This window comes from Gekko japonicus, unplaced genomic scaffold (assembly GCF_001447785.1).
Source record: "Gekko japonicus isolate JY-2015 unplaced genomic scaffold, Gekko_japonicus_V1.1 scaffold702, whole genome shotgun sequence".
Taxonomy (NCBI): Eukaryota; Metazoa; Chordata; class Lepidosauria; order Squamata; family Gekkonidae; genus Gekko; species Gekko japonicus.
Genome location: NW_015175377.1, coordinates 288,217 through 301,276, shown reverse-complemented (window position 1 = coordinate 301,276; position 13,060 = coordinate 288,217). Strand labels below are relative to the sequence as shown.

Below are 13,060 nucleotides of genomic sequence, written 5' to 3'. Positions count from 1 at the left end.
GCAAAGGGCCCCCCGCCCCAAATGATCCCGGCCGCCACCGGCCTTGCGGCTCCACTGCCGAGCCCTATGAGGGGCCCAGCGGTGGACCTGCAAGGCCGGCGGGAGTGCGAGGAAGCCCCGGGAAGGCCCAACGGTCCTGGCCGCTGGTGGCGTTGGCCTTGCAGCTCCACTGCCGAGCCCCATCAGGGGCCCGATGGTGGACCTGCAAGGCCGGCGGGAGTGCAAGGAAGCCCCGCGAAGGCCCTCCCTGGCCCCAGGCAGGCAGGGGTGGGGAGAGGCAGGGAGGAAGCAACTTACCCTCCCTCTTCTCCTGCCTCCTCCTGGCTGAATGAGGGCCAGAAGCGGGGCAGCTGGAAGCAGGGGGCGGGGCTTCATTGTGTGCCCCGCCCCCCGCACCTTACTCGGGGGAACGGTGATCCCCCGCTATTCCCTCCGAATCGACCTCTGATTTTAACTGTTTAAAGAATATAACAAGAGCATCATTTAAAAAAAACCCTTCAAGGCACAGATCAGAGTTCTTCAGCCTTCCTTTTGTTTTATCTTTTCTAATCCTCAATTGATATTCCTGTTTGGGGGCTGCCGCCCCCTTTTCTGAAGTACAGTCCTTGTCAGAAGTAGTGGAGCCCATTTCATCACTAAGTTTGCTGACTTCTTCATCCTTGCCGTCATCTCCTGACTCTCTCAGGAACTCATGCTCTTTGGAAACAGATTCAATTTTTTCTTTTTTATCCTGCAGTATGAAAATGACACATTCGGGGGTCAACTATCTGTAGGGAATGCTGTTTGTTTGCAAAAACAGAATCAAGTCTTTGTACTTCTTCCTCTTCTTCCTTATTTCAAATGGAATGTCTTTTAGAATCCTGATAGTGTTGCCTCCAATTTTCAAGGGCATTCCTTTCCTGTAGTGGCTTTCAGGATTTGATCCCTCACATGTCTCTTCGAGAATCTAACCACTATCTCTCCAGGCAGAATATTTTTCTTGATATAAACAGAATAGGCTCTATAAACCACATCCATTTCACTTACAAGGTATTCCACTTTTAAATCTGTAACTGGAGCTAGCATGTCACTCAAAAGTTGCTTTAGATTCTCTTATTTTGCTTTTGGGACTCCTTGGAACCAGAGGACTAAGTTAGCTTTCTCCATTTGTAGCTGCAAAAGTTGAAGTTCGTCTGAAGCTTGCTTCTTTTCCAGCATTTTAACCTTTTTCTTAACCTTTTTAGATTTGGCATCCATTTCCTTCACTGTCTCAGCTGTTTGCTCCGTCTTTTTTGTAGTTTCAGTCAATTGGAGCTGCTGAGCTGCAAGATTCTGGCTTAAAGCTGTCATATGTTGATTGATATTCATCATCTGGTCCAGTAGAGGGAGCAAAGAGTCCACTAACAGTTTAGAAAACTCAGTGGTATCTTCCGGTCATGGGCTCATACTCCCCGGTGGTTTCACTTTTGCTTGTTTGCCTTTCTCTGATTTTTTCCACACCATATTTGTGGATTATTTACTTTTTAAAGTACTTGCTAAAGTCTCTGAAATTTGCCTAAACGCTTATTGGCGCTCTGGTTGATTTCTTAAAACAGATTTCAGTGCTTAAACTTCAGCTCCCCCTTGGCAAATCGCTGTTATATTTATGCGTATGGGAGGGGGCCCTCCCCCGCTCGCTCGCTTGTCCCATCGTTCCCAGGGGGGCTTTCTTTTAAATTCCTGGCATTTCGCTTTTACTCGACTCACTGTTCATTGGTAGTCCGGAGGCCTCGCTCAAGGTACATTTTATATGCCCGATCTCCAACGCTTGTCCCAGTCAGTGGCTCTGGTTCCATTACGGACACAGCAGCGGCAGGACCATTGGGGCAGAAGAGCGCCTCAATTCTCCAGCAACGTGCTGGCGAAGAGGCCACCCTTCCCAACCGCTGGCACGCGGATCGCTTCCCCGTGAGGTCCGGGAGACGCGTCCGCTAGCGTGGCGCCATAAACTGGAAGTCTCCAGTGCAAAAGTTGATTGGATCCAACCCTATGTACTGATTTTTTTACTTGATAGATTCCCATGGTGGCAGCTATGTGTAGAAGAAGAGATTGGATGTATACCCTGCTCTTCACTACCCAAAGGAGTCTCAGAGTGGCTTACAATCCCTTTCCCTTCCCCTCCCCGCAACAGACACCCTGTGAGGTAGGTGGAGCTGAGAGAGTTCTCTTAAGAACTGGGAAATTCCTGGACATTTGTGAGTGGAGCCTGGGAAGGATATGGTTTGGGAAGGGGAGGGACCTCAGTGAGGTCGAATGCCATAGATTCCACCCTCCAAATTCCAGAAGAGTCACCTCAGGTTGTGGCCCTTATAAGGCACAGGGCACTTGGTGGCAATATTCCCTCTAAGCTGAGTTAGTGTGAGCTAGCTCACAGTTTTTTGGCCTCCAGCTCACAGATTTTCATCTTAGCTCAGGAAGAATGGCTCCAGAGCAAACTAATTTATGCAGCAGCCAAATTGCTTGCTCACAATCTTAATGCCAGCAGTTCACAAAGTAGAATTTTTGCTCACAAGACTCCACAGCTTAGAGGGAACATTGCTTGGCGGAGAGTAAACTGTTGTGGCAAAAATTGGCTGTATTTTTAATAGTGTGTATTGGCCTTCAACTATGTGTATTGTATTCAAGTGTGCATTCTAGCTGTGGATTGTTTTTCACTTGGTGTGAGACGCTTATATTGTTTTGGTGTCCTTTCAGCTTTTGCTACTTCGTTACAGCCAGGGCTCTAGTCGGGGGGGAGCTCTCAGGTACGGAGCTCCGGAAGAGAACCTCTAGGGGGCGGGGTGGTCACGTGGTGAAGCCCCGCCCCCTTCTTTACCCCGCCCTCTGCTTCGATCCTCATTCCGTTTGGGAATGAGGATGAAGCAGGAGGGTAAGTAGCCGGGCCTTCTGACACACTTCCGGTGATGTCAGGGGGTGTGGCCTTCTGTCACTTCCGGTGATGTCAGGGGGCGTGGCATATGCAAATAAGTTATGCTAATGAGTTATGCTAATGAGCTCCGGCAGCTCTTTTTCTACAACAAGACCCCTGGTTACAGCTAAAGGGCTGAAACCCAGATGTCTATTACAGAAGGCCCAGGGAAGTGGAAATGCTGTCTTAGAGGTTTTTGAGGGCCTAACTACACAATAGATTGTTCTTGTATTCTCCCCTTCTCAAACCCACTCTGGCTCCTGCCAATCAGATCTATGCTTGGATTTCTGGACATGAAATCCCCCCCCCCAAAAAAAACCCTCTGAATTTTGCCCTCAGTCACAAGGAAAGAAGTTGTGAACAGCGGGGTTAAGAAACGATGACATTCAGGAGGCATCATTTGTGATACTTCTAAGTAAAACTCAAAAGTATACAAGATAAGCACAGCGACTGTTCACATAGCTGTAGCAGACCTCTTCCCCATCTGTTGTTTGCCCCTGGGTTTGATGCTGTTGGGAAGCCTTTTCTTTTCCTGCTTCCCCTTTGCTGTGAAGTTTCAGGAAAGACTGCAGCAAAGCCTGGATGGCTGCCATGGAAGGGAGCCATGGAAGGGAGCCATGGCAGCCATTTTCTCTGCCTCAGTCCCTGCTGTGGCCATTCTTTTTCTACATTGACCTCTCCATGTAACTTCTCCCCCACCCACCCTTTTCTGTTTTCCTATATAAATTTATCTATGTTGGATGGACACTCCGTGCATCTGATGAAGTGAGCTCACAAAAGCTTATGCTGAAATAAATGTTGTTCGGTCTTAAGGGGCCCCTGGACTTTCTTTTAACTCTCCATGCAGCTTCCTGCTTTTTTTTTTCCTCTGTCGAAGATTAGTGATTTATCCAGGTCAGCAGAAGGATGTCCTGTTGGAATGAGCCCCACAATTTGTATCATGAACTGCCACTCTGTTGTGGATTTTAAATCTGGGTAATCAGACATTTTGGGCTTTGTGTAATTCTAGTTATTCTTATCTTCATGACTGAAGCAGTAAACAGGCAAGACCTGGAACAGGGATTCTGGGTAGGTTTATGGGAAAAGTTATCAACAGTACTGGTCCTACAGGGACCAATAACCTTGCTGCCCAGCATGGTTGAAAAGGTGTGTTATGCGGTGTGACCTTGCACCTGAATTTTCCACTGCCTCCTCTCTTTTCTCCAACTTTAGGCCGCAGAGACTGTGTTCAGTGTGATAAGCACAGCATCGTGCATAACAAAAGATACATAATTATAGCAGTTGCAGGAAGGAAAAATGGAACGCTGGGAGATATAAATAGTTAGAGAACAACTTTCAGATTCCTCCTTCTGAACTTGCTATCTATGGGTGGCTTTTTCCAATTAACATCTTCTAAATATGTTGGTGTGCAAGCAGGTCCGTGTGTGTGTGTTTGGCCCCCGGTGCAAAGGTATAGGCAAGCGTAAAGGCAGAATTTTAAATCTGAGCCTGAATGTTTGAAATGCCATCTTGAATCACAAAATCTGCCTCTCTTAAGGGCTGCAGGAGGCTTTCTCTGATTTAACACAGGGTGCTTTTTCACAGAAAAGCAACTGTGGACGTTTGTAGCCAAGGATGCAGTAGGCCCCTGTTTATTTAAAGATATCCTTGCTCTGGTGATCTTGAATTAGATCCTTAAAGGACTTGCTCATGTGTAAAGCTTGGGAATATGCTCAGAAAGAAGGGATCGAACCAGTTTGTCTGTAGTGCAGGCATGCCTTGTTAAAGTGTTGTCTGACTGTGCTCCATGTTGTTTAACTTATTTTCAAAAGAGGCACATAGTGCTTGTGAAAACATTATGCTGTAGTGAACCTTTTAGACTGTGCAGATGCATTGCAGACAGTCGCTTACATAGGATCTGATTATTAACTCACTGTCTGTCAATTCCAGCCATGCTACTTACACTGCCTCGGTTTCACGCTGCATAAACTGAATTTGTGTTGGAAGAGAAATACGGTGTTTATTGCATTCGCTGTTCATGTGTCTCTGGTTCCCTACCACTGAGAGTCTACTCTAATCCTATTCTGAATAGAGGGGATTGCAGATGCAAATATCCTTTTGTGCTTCTGAATCCCCACTGACAATAGAATATGTGTGTGCTGTAATGCTGGCAGTTATCTTTTTAAAAGGGAATTTATAAGCATGAGTTCTTCTTATATCTTCCTGGCAATGGAATGTCCCAGTGACCTCTTTGAGCTGGTCACTCCGGGCCTTAAAGAAAAGAACCATTTCTGAAATGCTGTTCTGCATGTATTTTGTGATTCTGTACAAGTGTCAAAAAAGCATCCATCCGGTGTGCCCTATTCAACATCCTGAGAACCACCAGTTTTCATTTAAAAAAAATAATCAAGCAAGTTTCTAGCTCTTAAGAAGGTGCCAATAGGCTTGCAGCACCTAGTAAAATGATCAAAGGTAGAGCTTTCTACAGGGCTTTGCTCAAGGAGATTTCCCTCCCATAGACAGCAGGAAGCCCCTGTAGTAAAGGGGAATATCCAGGTGAGGAGGGCACAGTTTGCTTGGCTTTCCCCCACTCTCAGTGTTGCCAGCTCTGGGTTGGGAAATACCTGGAGATTTTTTTTGGGGGGGTGGATCCTGAGGAGGGCAGGGCTTGGGGAGGGGAGGGACTTCAATAGGATACAATGCCACAGAGTCTACCCTCCAAAGCAGCCATTTTCTCCAGGGGAACGGATTTTGGTCACCTGGAGATCCACTGTAATAGCAGGATACCTCCAGGTGCCACTTGGAGGTTGGCAACTGTATTCCCCTCACTCTAGAGCAAATGTAGACCTCATTTTCTCTGAAGCACGATGGAAACTGTGAGCACGATGGAAACTGTGAGCTGACTGTGGGTGGAGGTTCAATCTGGACACTCCCCCATAGCTAATTCGGGGAGCTTTGGAGGACTATTTCATTTCATTACTGAACTGTGCTGTAGTGCTCCAGTGGAGCTAGGGACAAGAAAGGAAAATAAGCCTCTAAAGGGCTTTCTCTGGGGGCGTTGTGTGCTGTGGGAGAGCACGCACCATGGGCTGGGATCGCAGTCGAGCGGGTAGAGTGGTGACGGGGCCTGTTTGTTCCCATGCCATTTGCTGCCGCCACTGTTTTTTGCACTACCTTCTAGAAGCTGCCACAGTCAGATTCCCAGCATTTCAGGGGGGGAAAGAATTTGCATGCTTCAGAGCTCTCTGCTCTCTCCCATGCTGGTAGAGGCAAATTAATTATAAGATAATGCAAATAGGTTTTATTTATATAAAGTACATAAATGGCTGATTCTTTCCTCTGGCATGATACAGTAACATTTAGATTTTGGGGCACACAGCCTTGTTTGATGCTGAAATAGTTAGAACAGGAAACTGCCTCTCAGGATATCTACAGTGGTGATTGTCAGTCCGTGACTTGAAGTGGGCTGTAGAGCCCTCTCTTCTGGGGTATCGTCAGTACAGTTTGACTGCCTTTTATGGGGAGGGGGAACATTGCTGATTCACATACATAGGGAGCAAGGATGCCAGCTTGGTGTGGTGGTTAGGAGTGCCAACTCTAATCTGGGAGAACTGGGTTTGATTCCCCACTCCTCCACTTGCACCTGCTGGCATAACCTTGGGTCAGTCACAAGTTCTCTCAGAGCTGTTCTCTCAAGAGCAGTCCTTGAAAGAGCTCTCCCAGCCCCACCTACCTCACAGGGTGTCTGTTGTGGGGAGGGGAAAGGAAAGGAGATTGTAAGCCACTCTGAGACTCCTTTGGGTAGTGAAGGGCGGGTTATAAATCCAATCTCCTCCTCCTCCTTTATTTGTACACATGCTGAGAGGAGCTGTATGCAAGGTCATTAAGTTGTGGGCAGGATTCCTCCAGCACTCCTCTTATCTTTGATTTGCTCCTCATCCTGGTACATCCCCTGGTGCTCAGACCGTGTTTCCTGTCCCTGGTTCTCTTCCTCTGCTGGGCAAAATCCTACCCTTGAAGCTGGTGAGGCTGTAATCCTGCCCTTTCCTATCACCTAATTACCAATCACATGCTTGTATCTCAGCCCCAGGTCTGGAAGGGTTGATGACTGATGTGGTAGAGCACATGGACAGCATTCAAAAGGTGCCAGGTTCAATCCCTGGCATTTCCTGTGACAGGATTTCGATTATCAGGCACTGGGAAGAGACCCTTTTCTGCTGGGCACCCTGGAAGGAGTGCCAGGGGTCAAGTTCTGAGGTAGTAGAAGGCAATTTCACATATATAGATGCTGTTGTTTTCATTCACCCACAATGATCACTTATCCCGCCAAAATTTCTAGCAGCTTCCTGCTTCTTGACAACTCAGCACAGCTTTCAAAGGGCCTATTGCTGGATCCCCCCACTCTTTGGCACTCTCAAGGATCCCTTTGAGCCCTTCCTTATCACTTTCAGCTTTTCTCTGCATTTATCTGGCGGGGCTTACTCCTTCAAAAGCCTCCTCCTCAGGCAGTCTGTTAGGAACTGTTCCGCTGGATGAGTGACAGTATCAGAGGTGTTTGCTTGACTGGCCATTTCATATTGCCGAGGCAGTTTGGTATTTAGATGCTGCCTCTTTCGAACACTTGGAAAGTTCATGGATAAGATTCCCTCTCCCAACAAAAATTCCCCCTTCATCTCAAATTCTTAGGAAAGCGTCTGCAGTTCTGACACAATGCTGGCAGGGGACATCTTCTTCCTTCAATTTTTTTTAAATTATTATTATTTTGGACACTTGTGATGAAACCAGATCAGAGCTGGCGTGACTCCAGGTTTCTTGGATGTGTTTATTGGTATTCAAGGAAGCTGGAGATGGGGTTCTGAGGGGGCAACAGAGTTCACACTCTTTTCTGGAAGAAAGAAGACAGCCATTCCCTCATTACCACACAGACGTTTCCCTCAGTGTTTGTTGGATTTGTGTGTCCCAAAACTGGGCCTATGAGCCAATTATGGTGTGTAATCTAGTGACACATGAAACTATTAGGACGGTGTTAATAATCATGCTAAGCAAGCTCACAAGCCAGGCCAAAAATAAATAAAAAGCTGCTTATCAAGGTGGCCAACTCCAAACAAGCAAAAAGAATAGGTACAGTTTAACAAACTACTTTAAAAAAGTGTTTAATACTCTTTAACTCTTATGCTTCTCATTAAAGCCTAGTTCGTTCTTTGCAGATAGAACTGGGGTAATTTCAAACCAACCACCCCCCTCTTTTCCTTGGTCATGTTATGCTCCTCCACACCTGAAATTAGATGGCTGTGCAGGGTGCATTTACTCATCTTTTCCTTCACTGCGGAGCTCATTGAAGATTTCAGTGGGAATTTTAAATCATGGACTGGAGATGGTAGAAAAGGGTTAAACTCCTCCCACTCTACCCTGATCTTCAAATCAGCTGCTAATTCAAGGTTTGATTAGATGACACATTAAACCCAAGCTGGGTTTTCCCCAACCCAACTAATATTTAACGTGTGACCTGGGACTCACCTTAGAAATGCAGGAGGGCAAATCATCTTTCAAACCCAGCAAAGCGGTGGTGGTGGTGGTGGTGGTGGTGGGAGCCTTCATCATTCCCTCTTTTCTACCCCATGCACTTTTGCTAGCAAAAATTGCTGTGGGGCAGGCAGTTTGTCTCACTGCTAGTTTCCCCAACCCAACGTGTGTTTCTCATCTCTCACCTTTTAAAAAAATGTGGAAGATCCTGATAGCAGACCTTTCACCTGAAGGACTTAGGTCATTTGTGAGCCCGCCCTTAGTAGTTAGGGCCAGTTCACAAATTACAAAGTCCCTGTGATCACACATGTGGATTACACATGCTCAGTTTGGATTGGGACCACAGTGTATGTGGAGAAGGGGATTCATCCTTCTCTCCAGGGCTATTTTCCTGACTTGAAATGGCCCAAGCAGCTGCTGTTTGTCTCACTGGGGAAACATCTGTGCTAATCAATGCACATAAGTTTCCCATCAGGGTTTCCCAGGGGTGTTTCAGGTCAGGAAAATAGAAGAAGAAGAAGAAGAAGAAGAAGAAGAAGAAGAAGAAGAAGAAGAAGAAGAAGAAGAAAAAGAAGAAAGAAGAAAGAAAGAAGAAGAAGAAGAAGAAGAAGAGTTGGATTTATACCCTGCCCTTTACTCGGAGTCCCAGAGCAGCTTACAATCTCCATCCCTTCCTCTCCCCACAACAAATACCCGGTGGTGTAGGTGGGGCTGAGAGAGCTCTAAGAGAATTGCTTTTGAGAGAACAGATCTCAGAGATCTGTGACTGACCCAAGGTCACCCAGCTGCATGTGGAGGGGTAGGGAATCAAACCCAGTTCTCCAGATTAGAATTCTCTGCACTTAACCACTTGCATGGAGGAAGGCCTGAAACGCTTTCTATGTGCACAGAAGTCCTGGTCTGAAGTGGACCTGTTTGTGCCTGGGAAGCATGGAACTCCTAGCATACGTGTGACCCAAAGAGTCCTCCTTGTGAGGATCACCAGAACTATAACATGTTAATTAGCCCTTACGATTTCAGGGACTGTGGTGAACTTCCCACCAGAACCACTGAAATCAGTGCGGGAGTTAACTGTGTGATCCCAGAAATACCTGTGACTGCATCTTCCATATGTTCCTGAAACAATGTGGGCTTCAACCATGGAGAAGCATCTGATATGTAGGGGCCGAAGAGACAAGGGAAGGAAGCAAAGTACATACAGTTAATTAAAGCAAAATTCTGCCTTCGCTCCTGCACCGTTTTTTCATATGGATGTTGGAAGAATAAGGAGAGCCCTGACCTGGATAGCCCAGGCTAGCTAAGCTAAGGGTTGTCCCTGGCTAGTATGTGGATGGGAGACTTCCAAGGAAGACCTGGGTCATGACGTGGAGGCAGGCAATGGCCAACCACCTTTGAATAGCTCTCATCTTGAAAACCCTACAGGGTCACCAAAAGTCAGCTGTGACTTGACGGCACTTTCTGCCACCAAGAATAAGGAGATGTCGGCTCTTCTGCTCCCCAGTACGACCCTGTCCGCTACAGAGAACATGAATATTTGCACTGCAGACAACAAGGTAGCATAATAGGCCACACCCAACAGCAGGAACTCATTAGCATATTGAGCCACACCCCTGACAGCACAGCTCATTAGCACATTAGGCCGCACCCACATGTTACCAGAAGTGTGGTTATCCAGCCACACCCACCTTTTGCTTGTTATTCTGTTTACCTTGTTTGTTGTCAAAACCCAGGGCTTTTTTTGTAGCAGGAACTCCTTTGCATGTTAGGCCACCCCCCCCTAGTGTAGCCAATCCTAATGAGTTTCTGCTGTTGGGTGTGGCCTATTATGCTAATGAGTTCCTGCTGGGCGTGGCCAACTTGGGAACCAGCCGGAACTCCGTTCCTGTGCGTTCCTGCCCCCAAATAGCCCTGCTTCTGGTACATCTGTATATGAATACGAAGCTATTAAGGAGAAAACCCCAGCATTGTATATTCCTGTTTTCAAGACATGTGTGAACGATGCAAGAACACAACACCCATCTAAGGACACAGAGGCTGCCACTCAACAGGAAATGCCTGACACAGCAGTTGCCCAAGTTCCAAAGTTTGTGCTGGAGCATACATCTGAAAGGAAGGCCCCATATCCCTCGTAAGGGAGGCTCTGCCTACTCTTAAAAGGGTACGTTGGTTGTGCAGACTCCACAGTCACCACCAGTTTTACAAATGTTCTGGTCAGCATGTGCCCAGGGAGGGAAGCATGAACCAAAACCCCAGGCACTTCAGGGATTGGACAAACCATTTCTGTCTTATTTGGACACAATAATCCTGAGCCAAACTTGCCACAAACATCTGGAGTCATTTTGGGGGGCAGGAACTAAAGAGAGTGTTGATTTCTTCCAGTCACAGTGTTATGGGAGAACCAGGCAAGAAAGCTGTGCAAGAATGTCCAGCTCCAAACCACTTTTCCATAGTGTGGCCCAGTAAGAAAATTATATTTTATTATTTATAAAACACCTGAAGTTTTAGGCACCATACAAGGATGATATTAAAAATGAACAGCTCTGCCTGCAGGGTTACAGTCTACAAGACAACTGAGCATCAGTTTGCACAGAGCTGTTTCCATATCACAGCAAGCATTTTGGAAGGGTTTTTTTTTCCAGGAGCAATTGTGGTGTGCATGCCAAAAGCTGAGCACTGTGCCTGGTGGCAGCTGCATGCGTGCGGCAGGGAGCCAGCGCATGCAGAGTTTTTTTACAGAGATTTTCCTACAGCTTCCATGTGCCTGACAATCATGTGAATCGGAGCCAGTTTGCCACCTTTTGTCTGAGTTCTGAGGTCCAATCTGGTTGTACAGCAAGTTGTGAGATTTCATACCGAAAGCAGGCAGAGGGTATTGGGTGTTTAATGGAGAATGTGTTTGTGCAGAGCAGAGATTAACCCTGGCACTGCTGACAATGCACGGGGCTTGAAGGCTGGGGTTTAGCATGCCACGCTCAAGGGATTAATGAGTTAATTTGACAGCGCACGGTAGAATAGTAATTCTCCCCTCTGTGGACCCTTCAAGTCGTTAGCATGCTTTAACATCAATTTGTCCAGTTGGGATGAAGCGTCTTCTGTTCATTTAGCAGCGCTGCCAATTACTGGGACTGCTAGAGTCCATTGAACTGCCTCCCTTTATGCTGCACACAAAGGAAGCAAAGCCAGCGAGCCTCTCACACTTTCTCCAGGCTTCTTAAAGGGAGCGCTGTTAACGTTCCGCGCTGTATAGCTGCATCGCCGGTATCAGCACAGCTTTTACCTCTGCCAGGCTTTTGAGCTGCCAGGGGGGGAAAAAGAGGAGATCTGGACGAGGCGTAGCTTTTTTTCTTTGCAGGCACTGACAAAGTCTAGGTGGATATCCTTGGTCTTCTGAGACTCGCTTGCGACTAGATGTTCCTTGGGCTCCCAAGCTTTGCCTGTTCAGCATTTCATGGTCCAGAGGGTGTTCGAGACACATCATGCAGTATGCCTGCATTGATTTAAATCCAGCAACCCGAGAAGCAAGCCAGCGTGAAGACAGAGCGGATGCTCTGCTGCTTTGGGTTAACTGCAAAGATTGGCCTTTCTGAAAGCCTTTCTGAAAGCAAACTGACTGAAAGCAAACTGACTGAATGGATAGTTCTGTGTAAGTACCGGGGGAGGGAAACCTTGACAAAGGAAATTCTTTTCGGTGCGTGCAAAAGCCAGTGGTTTGCTCTTTTCATTGTGCTTCGGCAAGTTCGGTGGTTTGTGTTTCTCCTGATTACTACCAGGGGCCGTCTTAGTCACTTCTGTCCTGCACCAGGTCCAGGTACTTTTGCTGGAGCGCAGCTTTGAAGAGCTGCATTAGGGACTGACTGTCTCCAGCTCACCACAGTCCTAGTCTCTGGTCCTGTGGAAGTTCTCAGTGGTGTAAAGAAAGGCTCGGTGAGGGAGCAATGCAAGTTTCTATCGCCTGCACAGAGCACAACCTCAAGAACCGGAATGGAGAAGACAGACTTATCAGCAAACAGAACACCTCGAACCCAAATGCAGTCAATGCAGCCCGGGCCAAATTTCGGACGGTGGCAATTATTGCTCGCAGTTTGGGAACGTTTACCCCTCAGCACCACATTTCCTTAAAAGAGTCCACCGCCAAGCAGACTGGCATGAAATATAGGTATGGGCAAAATATTTACTCTTCACAACGTTTCCATGTCTTTTCTCTGTAGCTCTGAAAGGTCATCTTCTAATGAAGCCAAAAAAAGAAAATCCTTTTTGCAGAAATATGGTAACCAAGGGAAGTTCAAAGCCTTTTATAGAAGAAACTTTGGTGCTATTTAGGAGATCTTTCTTGCAGTCTTAATTTGATATTGACAGGGTTTGGTACTTGTTGGAATCTTAACAGAGGAACCATGCGAATAGAATACAAAGGAATGTTTAATAGAAATCCTGTTGGATTTTTTACTTGGAGCAAGTGATGCTCTAAACTGTACTTGGAAGAAAGTTTATTTATTTATTTATTTCGATTTAAATCCCACCTTGCCTGCACAGGCAGGCTCAGGGCGGCGTACAACAGTTTAAAATACAGTAAAACACAAATAAATACATTATTTGCCTCTCAAGGCACCTGCTGGATAGTACGGGGGGGGGGGG

At 46.7% G+C, this 13,060-nt stretch overlaps 1 protein-coding gene across 4 annotated transcripts in view; it reads left to right on the top strand.

Annotated features, from left to right (window-relative positions):
• The window catches only part of KCNAB1 (potassium channel, voltage gated subfamily A regulatory beta subunit 1), a 296,623-nt gene that overhangs the window by 62,440 nt on the left and 221,123 nt on the right, over positions 1-13,060 (top strand). For 2 of the 4 annotated variants that reach the window (XM_015425543.1, XM_015425541.1), the window contains exon 1: positions 12,364-12,584. The exons of the other annotated variants lie outside the window; for them this stretch is intronic. In XM_015425543.1, the coding sequence (XP_015281029.1) occupies positions 12,364-12,584 (221 nt within the window). Of the gene's footprint in view, positions 1-12,363; positions 12,585-13,060 lie in introns of those variants that run through there. 4 annotated transcript variants of the gene reach the window in all.